This window comes from Stegodyphus dumicola, chromosome 3 (assembly GCF_044657685.1).
Source record: "Stegodyphus dumicola isolate Sdum_Otavi_A_Nest chromosome 3, ASM4465768v1".
Lineage (NCBI taxonomy): Eukaryota > Metazoa > Arthropoda > Arachnida > Araneae > Eresidae > Stegodyphus > Stegodyphus dumicola.
Genome location: NC_140770.1, coordinates 201,680,832 through 201,705,747, shown reverse-complemented (window position 1 = coordinate 201,705,747; position 24,916 = coordinate 201,680,832). Strand labels below are relative to the sequence as shown.

At 33.0% G+C, this 24,916-nt stretch overlaps 2 protein-coding genes across 4 annotated transcripts in view; both read right to left on the bottom strand.

Annotated features, from left to right (window-relative positions):
• LOC118198642 (uncharacterized) overlaps window positions 1-24,916 on the bottom strand; it is a 114,974-nt gene that overhangs the window by 73,382 nt on the left and 16,676 nt on the right. The window lies entirely within an intron of this gene.
• Window positions 11,665-24,916, bottom strand: part of LOC146998246 (uncharacterized) — a 32,110-nt gene continuing 18,858 nt past the window's right edge. Inside the window, exon 4 of one of the 3 annotated variants that reach the window (XM_085813759.1) lies at window positions 11,665-13,861. In XM_085813759.1, coding sequence (XP_085669885.1) covers window positions 13,810-13,861 — 52 coding nt within the window. In that variant the 3' untranslated portion in view covers window positions 11,665-13,809. Of the gene's footprint in view, window positions 13,862-16,508; window positions 19,768-24,916 lie in introns of those variants that run through there. The other 2 variants (XR_015040390.1, XM_085813758.1) reach the window with 2 other exon arrangements.

The following is a 24,916-nucleotide window of genomic DNA, read 5'->3' as shown; positions in this document are numbered from 1 at the left end:
ACTGAGCAGATAACAATTGCTAACGGCACGCAGATGAAGTCCGAAGGTATAGGAGAAGGATACTTATACTGTACAGACGACGAAGATAACGAAATAGAAGTGAGACTCGTAGATGTTCTGTACGTTCCTGACCTAGAAGGAGGATTGATATCCGTACGAAAAATTACAAAGAAAGGATTTACAGTTGAATTTGAAGAAGATATTTGCAGAATAAAGAAGAAAAATAAAACCATAGGAATTGCTAAAGCAGAAGGAAATTTATACACCATAGTTAAATCGCAAAGAAGAAAAGCCAAAATTGCAACTGCAGAAAAAACAGAAAATAGTATAGATCTTTGGCATAGAAGGCTAGGACATAGAAATTATGAAGCAATCAAAAGGCTAAAGAATGATGACCTGGCAACCGGAATAAGAATTGACGGAGAAGCCAAAAAGGAAAAAGAATGCGAATGCTGTATCAGAGGAAAAATGACTGAATTGCCGTATCCCAAGCTAAATAACTATAGAGAAAAATCAGTTCTAGACTTGGTACATTCAGATATTTGTGGACCAATCGGTACAACATCACTAGGAGGAAAGAAATACTTTATAACATTTATCGACGATCATTCGAGATACACAACGATCTATCTGCTAGCTACAAAAGATGAAGCTATCTCCAAGTTAAAACAATTTGTAACCATGACGAAGAAAAAATTTGGAAAGAAGCCAAAAGTCTTAAGAACAGACAATGGAGGAGAATATACAAGCAAAGAGATTGAAGACTAAGGAACTAAGACTAAAGGAAGAGGGAATCGAACATCAAACCTCCGTAGCATATTCACCGCAACAGAACGGTAGAGCAGAAAGAAAAAATCGATACTTAATGGAAATGACAAGATGCCTGCTACTCGATTCAGGACTCAAAAGAGAATTTTGGGGTGAAGCCGTAATGACAGCCACCTATCTACAAAACAGGCTACCATCAAGATCAGTTGAAAAAACACCGTATGAACTATGGAATAATAAGAAGCCGAACCTAAGCCATATCAGAGTTTTCGGCAGCACAGCTTATTGTCGAGTTCCAAAGCAGAAAAGAAGCAAACTAGACGAAAGAGCAGAAAAAGGAATTCTTGTTGGATATAGTGACCGTACTAAAGGATATAGAATCTACATGCCACATGCAAACAACGTCGTGATCAGAAGAAGCGTAATATTCGATGAAAACAAAAAAGAAGAAATGCCTCGTCAATTAAATGATCAGCATGAGGAAATAGAATGGCCTTTTAAAGAAAATAAATTGACAGAACCACGTCCAAATGATATTACAGAGGAAGTAATTGAAACAGAAGAAATTCCCCCATTACCGAGAAGATCCCACAGAACGACTAAAGGAATCCCACCAAACAGATTCTCATACATGGCTAAGAACGAAGAAATCAAAGTTCCTAAAGACTGGGAAGAACTTCAAACTTTTCCTACCAAAGAAAAGAAACTGTGGTTAAAAGCTACGAAAGAAGAAATGGAAGCACTGAAGAGGAACAAAACATGGGAACTAGTCGATCTTCCAAAAGGAAAGAAAGCAATTGGAAACAAATGGACATTTAAAACAAAATCCGACGCTTCAGGAAATATTATCAGATATAAAGCTCGTTTAGTAGCTAAAGGATATTGCCAAAAATTTGGGCACGACTACGACGAAACATTCGCACCAGTCGTAAAATATATAACAATAAGGACTATTTTGGCAATAGCAGCTCAAAAGAAAATGCACGTAAATCACTTCGATGTAAAAACAGCTTTTCTATATGGAGATCTGAAAGAAGATATATATATGAAGCAACCGGAAGGCTACATCTCTGCTTCAGAAGCAAATAAAGTCTGTAAACTGAATAAAAGTATCTACGGACTAGAACAGGCAGCCAGAAACTGGAATCACAAGATAGCTGAAATCCTGCGCAAGCAAGGATACGTTCAAGGAAAGGCTGATCCATGTTCCTTCACACTAATCGAGAAAAACGCAAGAACTTACATAATCGTTTACGTTGATGACATATTAGTCGCGAGCGACAAGTGTGAATCAATTCAAGAAGTTGAACGAATTCTCAAAGAATATTTCGACATTCGAAATCTTGGAGAAGTGTCTACATATCTAGGAATTGAAATCAAAAAGACGGAAGCTTTAAACTTCATCAAGCTAACAAGATTAAGAGTATGATCGAAAAATTCGACGGAGAGTCACCAAAGAAACTAAGCTATACACCCATGACTACGAATTTTACGAAGAACCAAAACAACCAGGATGACGTTTTTCCCGATAATCGGAAGTATAGGGAAGCAGTGGGAGCACTTTTATATTTAGCAACAGTATCAAGACCTGACATAGCAAATTCTGTTGGAATACTTAGCAGAAAAGTAGAAAATGCATCAACATCGGACTGGAACGGTATCATTAAAATCATACGATATTTGAGAGCGACAATTAATTACAAATTACATCTAAAATCCAATGGTGCACCAGTCATCAAAGCTTACAGTGACGCTGATTGGGCATGAGATACCTCTGACAGAAAATCCACATCCGGATATATATTTCAAATGGGAAACAGTACGGTATCATGGGGAAGCAAGAAACAAAATTGTGTCGCCCTATCTTCGACAGAAGCCGAATACATCGCTCTAGCCTTAACATTGCAGGAGCTACAATGGATTAGACAACTGATGGGAGATTTAGGTTTCGCTCAACAGGAAGCTAACATCGTACTCGAGGACAATATATCATGCATAAATCTTTCCCGAAAAGAGAAAGGAAGCAATTACACCAAACACATCGATGTGAAATATCACTACGTATGTGATCTACAAAATCAAGGGATTGTTAAATTAATACACTGCAACAGTAAAATGATGTATGCAGACATGTTCACGAAACCTTTGCCCAGACAACAGCTGGAATTTCTATCGAAAGGAATCGGGCTTACTTCGGACAAAACAGCTCATCGAGTGGGAGATTGTGGAGCAATTCATAACGACAGCGATGAGGCTGTGCAACTCCCCCCTCACCCCCGATAACTGTGATTGGACTTGATCCAAAAAACAAGGAAAAACATTCTCTCCTTGTATGACTCACTTCTCGCGTTATGCAATGGACAGTAAACAACACTTGTAATCATCGCTATATTTTTTTCCTTCATATACCTAATAAATATGTTATTTTGTGTTTGCTAATATAATGATCGTGTTCCTTACCTCCGCAGCTTGGATTACACTTTATTAAGGTAAGAACTATAATTCTGTTTTATTCATCTGCTCGTCTCGATTTAGCGAAGTTGTAACAGTAAACAAAAATGAACCACGAATACCTTCAACAGAACAACCCTTTGTTATTGGATCTGCAGGGTTGAGTTTTCCTTCACAATGTCTCCATGAACAAGGATCTGAAATTTCATGTATTTCTGAAATTCTATTAGCAATGAAAGGTTTCCATCTTTTAGCTGTACTTTTAATCCAATATAGAACTATTTCCGAATCTGACCATAAAATGACATTTGAAATATGTAGAATATTTTTAGGTAGTTGGCAACCCTAGCACCCACCAGTGCTCCCATCAATTCAAGGCGAGGAAGCATTAACATCTTTAATGGTGCAACACATGATTTTGCAAAACAAATGTAGTTTCAAATTTATCTTCATCAGTTCTATCTCTCAAGTATGCGACTGATGCATTTGGATTAGCGTCGCTAAAAATGTGTAATTGAACAGTGTCACTGTCCAAATTTGGTACATGAAAATAATATCTGGGAATTTTCAACATTTAACAAGTTCTTTTATTTCAGAGAGCCATATTTTATAGTCATTTTCAAGTTCTCCAGAAAAGACCTCATCCCAAGCTACCCCTTGAAGCCATAGCTGTTGCAATAAACATTTAATTCGAATTACAAAGGGTGCGATAAATCCAGATCGGTAAAAAATGTTGGCTGCTATTTTTAATACATTATGCTTGGTACAGTTAGTGTTTATAGAGGACAGTAAGGGTGTTAATTCTAGTCCTAAGACATCTTCATCATTTTTCCATATTAAGCCTGGTACCTTTAAGGATGATTGTACATGGAGTGTCACTATTGAGAGAGACTAACTTTTCCTCAAGCTTTTTCTGCTTAAGCTCTAGGGAATTGGTTTCGAATTTTCTTAGATTTAGACCTCCTTCAGCAAGAATTTTAACAAATTCATTTGATAGATTAAGCGCTTCAACAGTTGTTGCTCCAGAAAATAGGTCATCCACGCAAAGATTTGAGTTAAGCATTTCAAAAGTTTTAAAGTTAGAATTCTTGTACTTATCAATGTGATGTTTTATTGTGCAGGCAAGGATGAAAGGACTACAAGTTACACCAAATGTTGCTCTTGTCATTTTGTAATAAATTACACTCTCTTTTCTGTCAAGGTTTTTAAAATAAAGAAATCTCAAATAATCTCTGTCTTCTTCTGCGATTGATATTTGAAGGAATGCCTTTTCAATATCTGCCGAAAAGGCGATCCTATTTTCGCGGAATTTCAAAATAACATCCAAAACATTTGGATTTAGATTTGGCCCTGGGTGAAGACAGTCATTGAGAGAAAGAGCATCATTTGATTTTGAAGAAGCATCGTAAACGATGCGTACCTCTGTTGTTGTTTTGCCGTCTCTAATTACAGGATGGTGAGGCATATAAGAATTAAGTGTCCAGCTGTTTTCAGGGCATACCTCTACAATTCCTAAATGTGTTTGTTCCCTGAGAATATTGTTGTATTCTTCAAATAACATTTCATTACACTTAAATTTATTTTCTAGACCAGCGAATCTTCTTTTAGCCACTTCAAGATTGTCTCTCAATAAATCGCGAGATTTGTTCCATAGTAACTTTGCCTCATAACGACCAATTTTGAATTTCAAATTATTTTGAAAGTCATTTATAATTTCTAAATCAGTAGAATTCTTTTTCGTTATTCTCAACAATACCCATGACTTCTAAATCCCAAACTTTCTGCAGTTCATTATTTTCACTCTCAACTGATACAGTACAACAATTTATTTTTCTATTTTTTGATTCTATCTGCCCCTGAATAGTATGTCCGAAAATAGTTTCTGCAATGTATGAATGTTTTCCAATTTTTCCTACAATACCTAACTGAATTTGCCATAAAAAGTCTGACCCTAGTAAAATAGTTATTTTCCCGTTCATGCCCTGTATCAGCAGGATGAAATCCTCTCATTTCAAGTGTTGAATCAAACCTTTGTCTGGAATTTTCACTGTAGCGTCAGTTACTTTTTTCAACTACTAAGGCTTCAATATTTATGGAATAGCTTGATTGCGAAACATTTTGTAATTCAAGAGAAACTACGTCAAATGATGATTCTTGTGGTTTTCGTTCGCCAAATGAATATACTAATAAATTTTCTTTTCTAATGGGCTTTAAATTCAGTTTTCTTAATAAATTTCTTTTTATAAAGCATTTTTCTGAACCACTATCACACAAAACCCTTGCATGAATTCTGTTTTCACCACCAGACACAAATACAATACAAGTTTGGAGTAATGTAGAAATAGTATTATTTTTCTCTTCAGAAATGCAAGATACTAAGGTTGTGGATTTATCTGTGTTAATATTTTCAGGACTTTAATGTTTTTCTGATTTATTACAGAACAGCTCATTGTGAAATTTATTACATTTCGAACATGGGGTTAATTTATTTTTACAGTTAGAAGACAGGTGTGATTTTAAGAAACGCTTGTAACAGCGTCCTCACTTCTTTAATTTAAAACGTTTCTCTTGGCATCTATACCTTTTACAATCCAAGCTTGTATGATCTGAAGAGGTACAAAATACACAAATTACTTTTATAGAAGTGTTCAAGGTAGCAGCCAAAGGAACACTTTTCTTATAATAAAAGTTCTGATTATATTTTTGTTTGGAATTAAATTTAGTGCAAGTGTCATGTATTTTATTACTAGAAGAGTTATTTACTAATAATATGGCCTCACGGGCACGTAAATCTTCTCTTATAAATTCCAACAGGTCAATGACCTTACACTCATTTTCTGTATTCTTTTTCTTATGAAATTCTAGAACCATGTTTTCTGGTAACAATTTTAACAGTATATGCAAAAGTAGATGCCCGTATGAACCTGATGTTACACCCATTGACTTAAGATTTCTGATGTGTATTTCATGTTTATCATACAGATTTCTAAGTCCCCTTATATTATTTGATGATTTTACTGGCTTTAAGTTCAAAATTTTATTTATATGACAATTTATGATTGTATCCCGCCTACCATATCTTTCGTTTAACAATTTTAGGCATTCGTCATAATTTTCATCAGTTAGATCAAACCCTGATACGGCATACCTTGTCAAAAGATATTTCAGGTATTGAAATTTACTTATTTTTGACAAAGAATCATTGTTATCCACAGCATTCTTGAAACAGTTAATAAATTCTAAATAAGTGTTGGGATCACCAGAGAACTTTTCAATATTTAATTTCGGCAACTGCCGCAACAAAATTTATTTTCGATTACAGAAGTTACAGGTACATTTTGAACTACATTAACTTCAGTATCTGCTTTACATTTTCTTAACCTATTCTTAATTTTGGATTTCATACTCAAAATTTTATGAGAGTATTCTTCAACAGATTTTAATTCTTTTTCATATTCAGCTTTATCTTCAATCAACTTATCTATCTCTTTATCAATTTCATTTAAAGAATTTTCCTTTTCTGACAAAATATCCTGACACTCTAACAAGGAATCTGTGTCAGTTCGTTCAATCGCTGCTACCAGCAAATCTTCTGCTTTATTTATTTGTTTAGTGATTGCAAATCTGATAGCAGCTCTTTCCGACTTTAATTTATCTATATTTTCCATATTTCAAGTAATGGAATATAACTTTATAAAATTCAACAAATAATTGTAATAAACATTAAAGTACAGTATTCCAATATTTCAAGCACTTCCCTTAAAAACAATATATTTATAGTCCACAAATTTCCTTCGATTAAGATCAATTATTTTTTTTCAAGCATCAATGAAGTATTATTCTTTCAAGTAATATTTCAATTAATCAACATAAATATTCAATATTTTTATTTAAATCAATCATTATTTTTCAATGTTGAATACTTCAAGAATGAAAAGAAAATGGCTTACCTGATATTTTCAGGTATCCTTCCATTACTCCAGCAAAGGACATATCAAGAACTATATTCACTTTCGATTTCGTAATATCTAAAGGTCCGGGAATTTCGGCACCAAAAAAATGTACAAAACTTGTTTCGTTATGATCACGATTCATGATCCTATTTTATTCACGAGTTGGGAGAGCATCAATTTAATCAAGAATATACTAGTATATCAAGAGTCAATATACCATTTTCACGTAAAAACTCAACTTGAAAATAAGAACTTCCAGTTGAAACATAGATATATTTAATGAAGAGCTTATGTACATTATTCAAAACACAAAATTTACAAATAATATAAATTTCCCATCATAGGTCCAAGATTAGTTTATCAAGAACAATTATTATAATTGTTGATTACCGCTATGCGGATAAAAAACAGATCATTTCAAACGTCAAACTCAAACTAAACTAAAAGAGTTATTACATTCTTTCCCTGCTGCCAGTCACGACCTAGTCGACGACAGACGATAAATAATAAAAGAAAAATTGGCTCCATTGGAAGGGAAAAGAAATAATTTCAACATGAGTTACTTTTTTATTAAAAAAAAGACTATTGTTTGTCTTAAATTCTTTTCTATATTTGAATATATTTTTCACTTTCATTTCAGGCATCGATCACTCAGCTATTTATATGTATTATACTTCATGTTTGTCATTTTCATTCAGTTTCTTCCATAAAAATGAGAGCCATTTTTTTGGCATCAAATGCATGTTCATCTTGCCTAGCATCAAATGACTACCTATTATTAGTTTCATCATATATATATTAATTAAGATCCAAGTAACCATACAATGTGTCTTACTCAACATATTCTTTTGTCTACGTAAAAGCATATAATTTTCTTTTCCTTATGTTCAGATGGTCAAAAATGCAAACAGTCTCTAGATGTTAACAGTGAAATCTGAAGTAATGTCAATGTACAAAACAAATGATGTCATGAAGAAAACATCATTCGAGGAGGAAATTTCTCACTGAATATGCATTATAAAAGGGGGTGGAACCAGAGCAATGAAGATTGTTTGCTGCAATTAAGAGGTTGAACTATTATGTGATAGTATGTTAAAACTGTACTTAAGTTGTGAATAAATGGATGGCTTGAGTGATTACTCGCACACATTTTTATGACTACAACTTCACAATTTTCCTACAAAGAATACAGTCAAAAGTCGTTAATCCGGACTTGTCGGGACTTCGGCGATTCCCGATTTTTCCGGATTATAGATCATCAGTTTAAATCTCGTAAGATGGCATGCAGAAATTCTAAAATTAAAAATATGAAACTGTAATTTATGAAATAAAGAACAATTATGATCTAAAGGGTATCAAAATTTACAAAAAAAAAAGCTTAATATTTGTTTACTTTATTAAACATTTCTTTCAATGTAAGTTGTTTAAGTTGCTTCATTTTATGTGATAATACTCTCTTTAGTTCTATAAACAGACATAATTTCTTGTTCAGTTACAAAGTCCCGTTAATTGCTGTGCCGAGAATACCGACTAACTTGTCAATCGAAATTTTTTCGTTTTCACTAACCTCTCTGTCACATTCTTCATGTCTTTATCCATTTTTTGCAGCAATTCCACTTTTTGTTTGTTGGACATCGAAACATACTTTTGTTTTGTAGATCCTTTGGAAGTTCCAGCATCGGAAATTCTATTTGACATAATCGAAAGTTCAAGTTTACTTTTATAAAATTGCTCTTACAGTCTGCAAAAAATAATCAGCGGGATCCAATTCGAAGATTAAGGAACAACGCAATCATTAACATTAACTGAAATAGATAATTAGATAATTTTAGCTTACACCGTCCGTTATACATTAAACGCGCAGGCGAAAACGTATTCTGCACTTGCGCAGTAGTCAAGGTCTTACGCGCACGCGTAAAACGCCTGTGCGCATGTGCCAACGCGGCGCATGCGCAGAAAGTTTTTAGCTTTAAGGTCCAGATTATGGGTGTCCGAATTAACGACTTTTGACTGTAGTAACAAAATATGTAAAACTTTCAACACTCAACGCAAAAAGTAAAAAGCATCGATTATTTGAGAGCTGATTGTTCTAGTGCTAAAGGATATGTGCCGTCAACCTACGGCACACGTTGATTCTCAGTGGCACTCGGCATCATTCTGCAAAGTTATCACATAAAGATAAATTGCCTTGCATCACTTCTCTGCACCGTCTCACCTCATGCATTTTCTCTCTTTTCATTTGGTTCGTTGCACTGATACACAAGTATCAAGTATGATTTTAGTAGAAAGCAGAATTTAGTTTGACGCACAGCGTGCGCTATAGATTACTTTTATGTTTTTAGTTTTATTGATAAAACTTGTATTTTATTAGTTTAATTGTTATATTAGTTCATACCTACATATTTAATCAAATGGTCACTAAAAAAAGAAAGCTTGATGTTTGCAGTTTTCAAGACTCTTGGACAAATGAATATGGATTCATACCACAAAAGGATCGTGCTTTATGTATATAATGTCAAGAAAACATTTATGTCGCATATACAAAGTTCAAATCAAACATTCAAACTAAACATCAGTCCATGTTTAAAAATTCCCACGAGAAATGCGAAATTATAAAAAGAGTCATTACTGGACATAAGAAACAAGTTACCTTTTTTTGTTAAACAAGTGGAACCATAAAGTGACCAAATTTAGTTTCATAATAGCTCATTGTGTCGATGCCAAAGATGTGTAGATGCTTTCACAGATGATGAATATGAAACATATAAGAGTAAAGAAACTGAGATCACTGAGCCGGGTAATAGAGTGGATATATTTATAAACATATTTATATACGTTTGCTGCGGCCGATTGCAACCAAAATAAGAGGTGCACATCTACATGTTATAGCAGTCCTACATACAAAATTTCAACGTTCTGAGGCTACTCGTTTTTGAGTTATGCGAGATACGCACGTACGTACATACGTTCGTACACACGCCACGAAAAATTCTCTTCAGAATTAATTTTAAAGCAGTTTTATAATTTTTTTGAAGGAAAAGAGTATTTTATTCTGTCCTTACGTACAGATATCACGCAAAAACATTGTTAAATTGCATTCGATAGCGGTCAAAATGGATTTTCGTTGAAATATGCCGCCTGAAACTTTTCGTGTTTACAATACTTCCTTTTTACCTCGTACAAGGAAGTAAAAAACGAATCTTTTCAGAAGATAAATTTTCAATTTGTTCCAAATTTGCCACTTCAGCATTTAAAAGAACTTCATTTTGCAAAAGAAACTTCCTTACAATGTAATCACAGGCTGAGGAAAAGTACTTTCTGACACAGTGAAAAAATTCTTTTGTCGACGTTGTCGAAGCTGAAGCATTAACTTCATGCTTTTTAGACTTAACATGCTTCACAATGTCGCTTCTTCGACAGTGACTTATTATGTAGTCACACACGCACACGTTGAAAAATGCATAGTTATTTCCTTTGAAGGATTCTTTAATTGTTGGAAATTCGGCTTTGTATGCAGGCCGAAAATATTGAGAATACGGTTTTTTTTAACTCATTTCGTAACAACGACGTATTAAAAAAATTCGTAGCACGTGCAAACAAAAAAAAAAAAAAAAAAAAAAAAAAGAATGCGACAATCCACGCTCGCTGAGTAATTCCCTTGCTGCTGCCAGAGCCAGAAGCCTATGATAGGTATTCAACCCCCAGTGGGTTTTTACCTATACATTTCAAGTTTCTTGTAATCACTTTCGAAGAAGACTGCTAGGTTTGAGTCGTGAAAATACAGATGTAATGACATCTGTAGCAAGGATAAGGCAATTATGTATGGCAATCTTTCTTTTGGCAGCTGCAAAGTACCGGGGGTGACTTCTACATACATGAGTAAAAATATAAAAAATGCAGTAAACATGAAAAATAAAATACTAAAAATCTTGATTAAATATGTGGAAGTGAGAAAAAAAATGAGTACGGCCAAGGCCCGAACTCGCTATCTTCGTGGAAAAAAATCCTTGCTGCTGAAGCGAACGCGAAAAAAATAATCTGGCGCCCACAAAGAAAAGAGTCGGAGAAACAAGTTCAGGGCATTGGATTGGCTGGTTAAGCGGCGAGTTGGGAGAAACCGCAGGTTACTGGATTCGAAGTAGTCGGTAGTTGGCGGCAAAACACGTTGCAATTGGCGAAAATCGCTGAATTGGCGAACAATTTTAAAATTTTAACAAAAATCACTAAACACACTTGAAAAAGGAAAAAAATCGTAAAAAATGGATTACGATCGTAAAGTCGTAAAAACAAACGCATTTTCGTAAAAATTGGCAGGTATGAATATGTAATCTTTTACAGATGATGAATATGAATATATATTTAAAACAGCATTGAAATATTGTTCAGTGATTTACTAAATCTACAAACATTATTATCGCAGGAAATACCGAATTCTGCACAAACTATTGAAAGAATAATTAGAATGGCCGAAAATGTATTTAAAAAAAAAGAATTCTGGATTATAAGAAACTTTCATTTGGCATTGCTCTTGAAGAAAGTACCAATGTAAATGATGTTGCACAACTTGCAGCAATTGCACAATATTGTAATAAAGTTGTTTATATTCTACAAGATGTTCAAGAATTACTGTAACAGTGTGACGTTTTAAAGCTTCACTAAAATTTTCAAACGCAAATATAAAGGCTGCTGCTTGATGTTCATGCACAGCCATCTTGTACAACCAAAAGAAAAAGTGTTCTTTACTCTCAAAGGATTCTGAATTATACAGAAAATCAGACCATATAGAAACTATATCTGATTTATAAAATGTCATATCCTCACCAATAAAATTCTCTTTCATTTCAGGTGAAAGTTGGTTCCATAAATGAGAAACTCTTCTAAGCAATACAAACATGCTATTCTATAACGCTGATCAGTTGTGAATTTTTCATCTTCCACTACACGCTCTGCAATCTTTCTTTCATACAAACGATTTTCTATCCAGTCTGTTGATAACCACAAGTCAGCAGTGAAATTACAGGGAATGTTACACAGGTCTTTCCATTTTCCACTATAGATTAATACACAGTCCAGTCACATTAATGTGACCATCTGTCAAAAGCCAGAATAACCACCTTTCGCAGAGCGGACTGCTGCGAGACGTGCAGGAAGAGAGTCACATAGGTCCCTGAAGGTGTTCTCTGGGATGTTGAGCCATGCCGACTCTAATGCCGTGGCCAGCTGCGCTAGATTACGCAGTTGAGGATCCATGGCGCGAACAACTCGATCGAGATGGTCCCACAGATGCTTGATTGGGTTTAAGTCAGGTGAGTTTGCTGGCCAGGGGAGGACGGTAAACTCATCCTGGTGCTCTTAGAACCACGCACGTACACTGGCAGCTGTATGGCACCTCGCACTGTCCTGCTGGAAGATGCCATCATCCTGAGGAAAAACAATGCGCATGTAGGGGTGAACATGGTCCGCAAGGATAGATGCGTACTTGTATTGATCCATTGTGCCTTCCACAATGATCAGTGAACCTAGAGAATGCCAGGAAAACATTCCCCAGACCATAATGCTCCCGCCTCCAGCTTGGACCGTTCCGGCAATGGTTGCAGGGTGGTTCCTTTCAGAGGTTTCACGCCTTATACGCCAACGTCCATCTGTCCGATGGAGCATAAAACGCGATTCATCCGAAAACGCAACCTGTCGCCACTCAGTGGACGTCCAGCTGCTGTACTGGCGTGCAAATTCTAGCCTTCGCCGTCGATGAACAGCAGTCAGCATAGGTGCACGAACCAGGCGTCTGCTTCGGAGGCCCAGACGCAGCAATGTTCGCTGAATAGTACTTTGGGAGACACTTTTGGTAGCCCCTTGGTTCATTTTGGTGGTCAGTTGCTCAACGGTAGCCCGTCTATCTGCCCGAACGCATCTCCGCAACCGTCGTTCGCCTCTGTCATCTATGGCCCATGGTGCACCACATTTGCCACGTCGCTGATTTTGGACAGTCCCATTTTGCCATGCACGGTACACTTTTACCACGGCGGCACGCTAACAGTTCACAAACTCAGCCGTTTCGGAAATGCTTCCACCCTTGGCCCGAAAGCCAATGATCATGCCCTTTTGGAAGTCGGATAAATCGCTTCGTTTCTGCATTACGCCAATGATTGAAATGTTTTCCGAAGCCCTCACACACCCTTTATATACGCTCAACTGCACTGTGCTGCCACCTGCCTTCTGTGATTGGTTATTTAACTCTGACATGGAAAGTACGTGGTGGTCACATTAATGTGACTGGACTGTGTAATTGCAATGCCATTGATCTAATGAGATCTACTAGTTGCTCCTGCAGTATCTGTGGAAGGAAAAGTGTTTTGACTATTCTCATAGATTCTTTCTTCATTAATCTCTCCCATTGTACTCTCACTTGCTCAGGAGCTGAATCATCTTTAGTCTCCAGTTCTGGGTTAAAAATCTGTTCTCTGATGCTTGAATTCTGACATAATTTTAATGCTATGTGTCCAAATGCCTGTTGTTTTAGAGTCATAGGTATACATATGTAGCTGTCTATTAACAGTCCAGCTAAATAGGATTTGCTAAAGTTCATTCTTTCAATTCTTGAAATTTGCACCAAAATAATGAATTCTGTGAAATCTCCTTATTCAATGAAATTCCTTAGAATATATGAAAAGCTATATATTGATAGTTTCCTGAAATAAAAATAAAATTATAAATATGCAAAACAGGGTTGGTACACATTTTTGCACATTGAAATTAAGTACTTTTAAGAACCATTAATGAACAAAATCAAGGTCCTATCAGCAAAGGGAATTAAATAAACTAGAGCAATTATGTACATCTGAAATTCACTTTTTTAATAAAATCTAAGAATAAAATAAATCTGTAGGTAGGATACATAAATATAAAACATAATCTAATACTTAATTATATGGCAAATCTGAGGATAAAATCAGCTTTAAAATTTATCAGGTAATTAGCATTAAATTGAATTCTTCCACCATTTTCACTTATAATATATTTTAAAGAAGATTAGTGACATTTAAGTTTTAGTAACAATTAGTTTTATGTTGATTATTTCTTTTATGTCTTGTTTGATCACATATTCGCCAACACATCATAAAGACCTTTATGATGCCTCTGTCTTAGCAAGCAGTAGCAACATTAGCTGTTGCTACTGCTTGCTAAGACAGAGAGAGAGACTGATCAGAACTCTGCCTGACAATTGCAAGATTGGTATGTATTGAAAGTTACTTGTGCTTTGTCTGCCTGAGTGTGGGATGGGCTGCAAAGTGAAATACATTTACTCTTGTTGGAGGTGAGATCTGGCTGATAGCCCCACTTTTTGCCTAATATGGAGGTCTTAAGTTGGGGTTGGGTCTATTGTGAACCTGTATTCACGGATTCAGCAGTTTTAGCTACAAATCCTCTTTGCTTAAACAAATCTGAGAAGTAACATTAATCAGAGAAGTTTCTTCTAAGGTGGTTATAAACCACCTTAGAATTATTTAGAAATAGCTATTTCTACCTCTGTGATGATAGGCTCACCACGAGAATAGACTCGTTGAGCACCAAGACCAGTTCAAAACCGTCCCAATTTAGATGATGAATTAGCTTCAATGGTGAGCCGAACTGAAGGCAGATCTTTCTATTTCTCTTACAATCAAGGACTTATTTATTTATTTTTTTAAAATATTTTTTTATTTTATATATTAATTTCTTTATTTATTTTTTTAAATATGAGAAAAATGATTTGTTTAACTCTTTGAAATCCAGATCCTTGGCTAACCTGTATTCTCAAAATACCAAACCGGCCGAAATACTTTTCCAGTTTCACAGCAATTTCCTCCTCTCCCCGTCCAGTAATGCAGAAAATACGTGTGAAGATTTCGAATGACATCCTTTGTACTTTCTAGCACAGATTCCATTAGCCTTTGAGCCCGTTCTTTATAAAACTATTCTGAAGGTCAGACCAACAAGCCTTAACAGAGGAAATTTACTTCAAGAAATTAAACTTCAAATAGTTAAAATATTAATCACTTAAAATGCCAGTTTTTAAGAACATCCTATTTCTTCAATTCTAAGCATAATTCTTCATATTAATACTATAAAGAGTATTTCTCTTCAGTGATTCTAAAATCAAGACAATGAAATGAAACACTAAAACATTTCCAATAAATATGAATTTTATTATTTTAATTTTAATGGATTTGCTAACAGTGCCTTATTTGTCACTTCCTTCTGAAATCAGCATCAAAATGTGACTATTTTGGAGCCATGTAAAATGGAACTTTACATAATTTCACATCCACAATCTGATTTGTTTGAACCACTGACAATGCTGAACCTCCAGTCAAGAAACGATATTGAAATATCTAAACTCTTCGTGTATTATGATAAACATAACTTCTTTAATGATAAACAATTTTTTAGGCAGTATTTTATAACCCTCCTATTATGTTGGTGAATAAATAACTATATCAGAAAATAAACTGTTTTGATTACTTGTGGTAGTATACATATTCTCCAAAAACTTCAGATTTGAGAGAGTAATTATATAAAACCAGAAATTTAAAAGAACTTTTTCTGTTTCGCACAATTACTACATGAATGTATTCATAGTCTGCTTTGAAAATTTTTTCAATACAAAATGAGCAAAAACATGACAGAAGTATGGCCTTATCATGACAAGTTTTGATGAGATGGATACACATGTTGAATTCTAACATAAATAGATATGAAAATATTTCAATCCAAGACTGAATAATCTGGGACTTCTAAGCATTTAAAAAGCGTGACACAGAACAGCATATGCATAATTTGCTTGATGTAAATTATGCATATGTTGTTGTACATATCCGAAACTGCTTCAAATGTAAGTTTCATAATTCTGGACTCCCTGCAAAATTCTTTACTTAAGTATTATATAATTTTTAACCATCATGGTTATAATCTTGGACTGATTTAAAATTAGGCAAAAAAGCTATCATAGATTGGCATATATTTTAAATAAAATTCAGCTTACTTTTTTAACCTAATTTTATATTTTACACATTCATTTTTTAATTAATTTAAGCTGGTTAATAAAATAAAAATATATCAATTTTCTCAAATTTTAAGAATTTATGAAGCAACAGAATTTAAAGACATGTTTGACAATGATACTGAAGAAATCTCGCAAGAAAAAACTACAGCTCAAAGTTAGAAGTTGCTTATTACACTCTCCTTCAAAACATCTAAGAAACTGAAAATTACATGATCAATTTTTCTTCTTACTAAAAAAAAAAAAAAAAAAAAAAAAAAAAAAAACAAGAAATTCATAATTTATTATTATTAAGGATATAGGTGAATATGATTTCAATAATATCACGTCACTATGGTAAAAAATTGCACGACAGCTTTTTCAGCCTTAAGAAAATGTTTATAAAAAGTATATTCTAACATATGCTATAAGTACTAATAATTTTAGAGAAATTTTTAATATACCCTAAATTATGTATGACTGAATTATTGATTTTATTGCATTGTTATCTGTAGTAAATCATAAAATCAGGTATTTAAATATCAATTTTAAAATGGCAAATCACTATAATTAGATATTTTGCCTGACCAATTATTTCATAAAAATATTACTATTTTAAAAAAGGCTGAAAATATATCTTTAATCAATTAACTTAATGAAACAGTTTTACTTATAAAATACTGCAAGGCATAGAAAAAATACAATTCTACAAATGAAAAAAAAAAAAAAAAAAAACTTCATATTACAGCTGCATGCTTAATAGATTAATCAACTTGGGTTTGAATTCAGGTGAATGAACCACTTTTACAGATTTCTCTATAAGTAAAGTAATAAAACTGATTCATTTACTCATAGAAATTTCTTCCAAAGGCATTCCTCTTTTTATAACTGTTTTAATTTTATTGTATTATTGTGTATGTATGCATAATTTTATGTATTAATGTAGTATATCGCCTATATATATTATTGCAGTATATCGCCTTTGTATTACTATTTTTTATGTATTATTGCATTGTTATACATATATTTCTTTGTATATTACTTACAATATTAAATGGTTATGAATTAGGTATTTAAATAACTAATCTTAGTACAATTATGATTAAAATTGCTTATTCCCCGTGCAATGCAGCGCATGACGAATATTAACCCCTTAAGGACCAGTGCCGGGAGAACGAAGTGCAGTCACGGGACCGGACCTGCTGAAATGGATTAGCGCCACTGGCCCACACATTTTCAGCAGTTAAGCCTAATTTTACAAATAATAATAATAATAATAATAATAATCGTATAAAATCAGCATTTTGATATTATGACTTATTTTTTTGAAGTTGTGTATTTAATGTGTATTAATATACAGAATATAACATTAACAGAAATTATTTAAACAGGCAAAATACTAAAATCATAACTATACACGAAGAAATAAATACTATAAACATGAAAAAATTTACAAATATGAAATAAAAAATAAAACTAAAGATGAATTATCTGTAGGTAATTAAATTCCAATTTAAAAATTCTGCTGTGTGTGAAATATAGTAAGACCCCGCTTTTCCATCAAAGTAGAGCATAATGCGAAACAGCGCTAAAAGAGGCTATCTTAACATGTAAATAATGGGGTTAGGGGAAGATGGATAGAAAATTGGTTAGGTATTAAATTTAATGTTTTTTTTTAATAAAAATAAAATCAAACATTTATTTCTTACAAAAATAAAAACAATATAAATGCATATACTTTTAAAAACAAATAAAATTCTCAGTCAGATCATCAGTCTATTCTGTGTTTCCAATTTTCTGCCTCTTTGTCAAGAAGGCATTATGATAGATTGGCTTAATGGCATATTGCATTCAATTTCGTTGTCAATCCATATAGATCCATCGTTTTTCCATTTCTTCTTTAATGTTATTTCTAGAACGGGTAATTCTAGTTGCAGAGCTTGATGTAGTTGCAGTTGCCGATAACAGTATTTTTTCTTTATTCTTAAGAATTGTCCTTATTGTTGAAGTTGCCAAATTCAATGCAGCACTAATTTGAGACTGACGTTCATCAGAATCTAATCTTCTAATCACTTGCATTTTAGTTTCCAGTGAAATGCTTTTTCTGGTTGCTTTCTACACGGTTCGTACACATTTCTGCACACGGAAATTAAGGCATACCTGCCAACCTCTAAAGATAAAAATTCAAAAGATTTCTCCCTCAAATTCAGAAGATTTCTCCAAAATTCAGAAGAACACGAAGAATTAATATCATGCTTTGATATTAAAAAAATAACAATTTATACAAATAGAAAAAAGAAAATTGTACTTAAATTAGTAAATCTAAATTAAGTAGTAACTAAAAAATTTATTAGGAAACATAAAACAAGAACTTAATGTTACACAAAAAATTATTGCAATGAATTTATAGTGCAGCCAAAAATTCTTTGGAAAATTTCCTGTCATAACAATTAGTTTCCTCATAACATTTAGCAATTAAAATGTTTTCTAGAGTTTTTGGTGAAATTGAAGAACGAAACAGTTTTGTTTTTCTTCACAACACTGAAGACTCTCTCGCACTCAGCATTACTGTGTGGAATTACGAGAATAGCACATAAAACTCTTGCTGGTCTATCATATTTTGGTGTTCCATCAGCTCTTTTTATTCTTTATAAGGTACCAATGAGGAGATCAAGTCTATCTTCTCCAGAACTGGCAAAGTCTTCAAACTGTGCAGCAGAAAATTGGTTCTGTAGTTCATCTAAAGCATCTAAATCATCTAAAGCATCTATGGCATTCATTTTCTTTAATTGTTAACAAAAATGGAAATTTATCAATAAAAAATCTGATGTGTACACCACGACTTCCTTGTATGGAATATTAAATTATACGCATTTTTTCTTGCATTTTATTTAAACTTATTAGATTGAATTAAACCTACTTCGCCGACAGCGCATAAACCACAATAGAATAAATGCTTTCTTTAAAATTCACTTTGTTTACCATAGCGACACTCTAGTGCTAGGTTTACTTAACAGTATTATATTTCATTCATATTATAACTCAGAATGCACAAAATGTATATCATTTAAAGAATTATCTAATCATTGCCACATTTTCTATTCAAATACTATAAAAAAGGTAGAACTATGTATAAAAGAAATGCCATTGATTGAATGAGACCAAATAATTGTTCTTGCAGTATCTGTGGAAGAAAAAGTGTCTTGATTATTCTCATAAATTCTTTTTTTATCGACTTCTCCCATTGTACTCTCACCTGCTCTGGAGATGAATCATCTGTAGTATTCAGTTCTGGGTCAAAAATTTGTTTTTTGATGCTTGAATTATAGCATAACTTTAATGCTATGTGTCTAAAAGCCTGCTGTTTTAAATGCATGGGCATACATATATAAGGGTATATTAAAACTCCAGCTACATAGGATTTGCTAAAAGTCATATTTTTTTTTCTTTCTTTCTTTTTTTTTTTTTTTTTTTTTTTTTTTAAATTCTTAAGCCTTGCACAAAAGTAAAGAAAAGCAGTCTCTGAAATTATGTGGTGAAATTCCTTGAAATAGATGAAATGCTGATAGTTTTCTTCTGCAATTAAAAACAAAATTATAATTTTCAATAAATTATAAAAATGTAAAACAAATTTAGTAATGGTCAAAATTAAACTTCAGTACTAGATATAGTTCATATTTCTTATGCCTAATAAAATCAATTACAGCTCGTGATGATGTAATTAAACAAGAGTCAAATTCAAACTAAAAATCTGGACTAGTGGTCAAAGACTATTCAATTTAATTTTAATTTAAGCTGGCTCAGTAACTCTATCATATAAGGAAACAGAAATGGGAAATTAGAGTAAAGCCTGAAATTATAAACAATTGGGTAATTTACATAATGATAACTGTACATATCTTTGAACAATAATTTTCTTTTATGTATTCAGTTTTTCTTCCAACACGTTTCCTTTTTACTTCAAAATTTTGAGATTTAATTAAAGGTTTCTGTTATTCCAAGAAAACTAAATGCATTTAGAATGTGTAGAAAAAGCTGCTAATTTTATTTCTTTAGTAATATGAACATTCAGAAGAAATATGAAATATACAGTAATCAGTCTTTAATCTGGACCTCAAAGTTACAAACTTTATGCGCGTGTCCGCTACACATGCATGTAAAGAGAAGAGATACTGTTTATAGAAGAGAGAAGTAAAAAGAAAGTAATAGCACAAAAAACAAAGCAACTTGAACAACTTACATTGAAAGAAATGTTTAATAAAGTAAACAAATAAATATTAAGCTTTTTTTTGGTAAATTTTGATACTCTTTAGATCATAATTGCTCTTTATTTCATAAATTACAGTTTCATATTTTTAATTGTATAATTTCTGCATGCCATCTTACCAGATTTAAACTGATGATCTATAATCCGGAATCGCTGAAGTACCGACGAGTCCGGATTAGATTCTGTACTGTACATGGTAAGAGCCTGTTACAGAGCTAGTGTGGTAGAATTTAGTGACACACCGAGCAACAAAATCTAGAAATGGCAAAACTTTTAGAATTTAGAGCAGGCATTGGAAGCAGAATTTGGGTTTAGAATTTAAAGCAGGCACTGGAAGCAAAATGCCTGTCCATGTGATAAGATTAGAAACATTTTTGATATTTTCCATGCTTGCGTCTAGTGAAAAGTACAGAAAATAAAGAGAAGATAAACATGTTAAAAAAAATTCTAGTATCAGAAGTAAAACGTTCAAATATTGTTTTCATTGCTTTTCCAGACGTTCTCCAAAAAGTAAGAAATTTATCGCAAACTTTCTGTAAAACACATCTACTATGCGTTAATACCATGGAGAGAGTTATAATTTTGGCACATTTTTCTGGAATCTTCTAAAATTGTGGGTCTATGAATTTTGCCTTCAAATCTTTCTAAACTTTCCAAGCTGAAATGTCTAAAATCCTACAGAAAATTATTCCTACTAATTCTATAATAGCAACAGAAATATCTTGGGAGAAGGAAGGGAAAAAAAAAAAAAAAAAAAAAGAAGAAGAAGAAGAGGAAAAAGTTAAAATTAATTTTATAGAGAAAACTGATGCTCTAAGACAATTACATGGGAAAATCTCTTACTATGAAAAAACTAAAAGAAGACATTTTTAATTTATTACATAGCTAATTTTGCTTTTGCTAAGAACTGTTTCATAAATTGTGCTTTATATCATTACACCTTGTTTATTTTTCAAATTCAAAATATTGTATAAGTTGCCGAAACGGAACTTATATATATTATGACTTATTATAAAATGACAGTGAAAAATAAAAATGTTTTATTTTAATGTTATTTTTTAAATATAATTTCAATATATTACAGTTATTTTAATGAAATTATATCAATGTTACAACGTTTCACAAAAAGTCTCTGAAAAATCGCTAGATATCTGAATTAAAAATTTTCTATAGAAACTGATCTTAAAATCGTCAAAATGTTGATAGGTCGCCAAATTTAGAACCATTTAATAAATGAATTCACATCCCCAAAAGCAAAAAGTTGTTTAAGAGCTCTTCATTAGAAAACTTGAAATAATTTAGAAATGCTTATGTTTGACTCCTTGCTCAGAAATACCAGTATCCCACCCTTTATATTAGAAATGGGAACAAATTATAACCCATGACCACATTAAAAAGATAATCATATTTGCCAATGAATCGCAAAAAATATTCCTCCCAAATGATAATTCACACTCAAAATAGTAAACGTAAAAACATACAGAAATTTCAGATAATTAAAATTAAAGACCTGCCGATTTAGGCCGAAATTAAGGAATTTTAAGGACCAAAAATCGATTCCAAAAAAACCTAAAGACTCTTAAGGACGGTATGAATATGAACATCGTTATAGTATATGTACTAGGCTTGGGAATTCTAGATATATCATAATATATTTTATGAGTTCTAACAGAACTATAAAATTTTCCTTTCTGTTGCTCTAAAACATCCTTTGAATCACTTTTTCCCAAGTATGCACACAAAACTAACTTGAGTTATATCTTTCACATTAATGAAATTTATGTGAATGGAATGCGTCTTTTAAAGGAGCTATTTTAATAAAGGAATTAAAATAAGATGATACCCTTTGAAAACAAGAATACTCATAAGAAATTCAAACAACATGTTTAATAACGGTCAACAGGGTTTAATCCTAGTATATGGTACACACCAGAATTGGCGAAATTCAGTTCCTAAGACATTGATAAATGTGCCAATGGTGCCATCCAAGTTGATTTTTGTTGCATTGGAGGAGAGTGCCTTTCGGAGCATGTTCAGAGTAGCATCTAGCTCTAGCACACTTTATGCTTCACGCATGCACAATAGGCATATTTTCAGCAACTTTTGTGGCTTGGCCAAAGATTATCTAGGTATGTTTGGCTTGGTGACGAGTTCACAATTCAGACTTCAGCGATGCGCAAGTGAAGTGCAAATTTATTCACTTTGTGCACAATTATGCGAGCAATTATTTACTGGGGATTTAAAAAAGCATATGGGGTGCGTTTTGTGCCCAAATATGTGAGAATTCGTTTACTGGGGACTTGACATATGAGGAAATAGACGTTATTCTTTTTTCAGTCATACTGATGTTTATGAACTGTTTAAATTAAGGCTGTATGTTTTTGTAACGTGAAATAGTTAATTAACTTAACCGTATTTTACATTTATTTCCAAATGTGTTTTTGTTTGATATTTTCATCTTATATTTACTGTTATCATAAAATTTCTTTTCAAATTCATGCTTTCCATGAAGGCATATCTCATCCTAGGCAAATAATTTTTTAGCTTGACATAATCAATTAATTTAACCTCATTTTACAAATTTGTTTTGCATTTCATACTTACAGTTATCATAAAAGTTCATCTTTTAACAGGCTTTCAGCAAAATAACATACTTCGGTCCTTTCTTTTTGTATTCTTAATTACAATATCTTACCTTAGTGGTAATCTAAAAGGTAATCCAAAATAGGTCTTCGAACATTCCAAACATACAAAATTAGCTTTACTAATCACGCTAAATCTAAGAAATCAGTAACAGCTTAACTTCTTTAACGCATCAAGCTCCTTATTCAGACTTAACTTCTGCAACATGACAAAATTTAGTGGAATAACAACATGTCATTATTTGCCAATCTCATGAGACATTGCCAATTCTGTATGACGGATGACAGCCAATAATGGCAACGAACCTTGTTGTTGTGCATGTATAAAGCATAAACCATGCTACTCATGTTCAGTATATAATTTAAATTGAGAAGTTCTGATTTCTGCAGATGGGAAAGAAGCATTATTTCAAACCACTGTTTGACGTTCCATTAATCTTCGGTCGTCGGCTGAACTGAACAAGAAAGGATAACGTATTTTCAGGTAAATTTATTTCTCTTTTATTTTTTGCAATAACAGTAGTGGTTTCGCCGAGTTTCTGATTGGTTACCATTTTTGTAATTAACTGGTTACTGGTTTTTAATCGGTTACTGTTTCTATTTTGCATTCGTGAGCGTGAATGATTTTAGTCTGAATGTGATTTTAATTTGATAACATCTTGGGTGATGAATATTTAAATATAATTTTTTTGGAAGCCAGAAGTGGAAGGAAAACGTGCTGTTATTCAATAGACAGTAGATGACAGATTGCTGCCAAAGGCTTTTCGTTGCCCCAAATGTGAGAAAGATATGGAACTTATGAAAGATGCATGTTGAAAATTATATTTTTATTTGTTATAAATTATTTTCAACTGTGTCTCACCATATGCTTACAGATTTATCATTTTGTTTATTTTTTTGCCTATGCAAACCTGTGGCAATGCTCAACTTTGAGGTTGCCTAAAATTTGCCGACAAGCATTAACGCATCATTTTGGTGCTGGTGAAAATTTTAAAAATCATGCCAAGACCATATCGTATAGTAGGGATTCTACTGGCATCAGTGTTGGCTAAAATTTGTTCAGATGAGTTTTAGTTTTCATTTTGGAATCCCCACATAAATTTTATAAATAAGAATAAAGTAAAGTGTGTTAATATCATAGCATTTCATAGAAAACTGTTCAGTGCATACTGACCTATAATAGAAAAATTTAATAACTGCAGGATGGTTTAATAAAATTTAAATACAATGGAATGAGTTGCATCATTACATAAAAGAGTGGGCTAGACTAGAGATTACAGGCCAGTTACCAAGTCAAGCGAAATTGCACCAAATCTGGCAATCTCCTTTTTTTGATGTTATGAAAATCATTAGGGTTTACAGTTAGTTTATATTATTTAACCAGGCCTTTTTGAATATTTGTCATTTCACTGTGCTTCTCGTGAAGAGTGTGAGCAAAATTGCTGGCACATGTAGATTTTGCTTATTTATTTCGGTTGCATGATCAAAGCAAAAAATGTGGTGATACCAATTGTGCATACCTATGTCCTAAGTGTAAAAATAGAATGAAATTGGTTGAAAGGAAGGATGCGACAGATTTGTGCGAAAGGAGTAGTCGTGTTTCCGCTCCTCCTAAGTACAAGGTCAAAAGAAGTGCGAGAAGGGGCTGTTGGTTTCCCAAAGGACAAATACCTGTCAGTCTGATCCTTCAACTAAAGGCCTGTCTACACGAAGCGCTATTCTCGGCCAACTTTCTCATAGAGCAACAATTTTAAGGATCTGCGCATGTGCCAAAAATTGGTCATGTTCTCTGCCACGATTTCAGAACTGGTGTTCA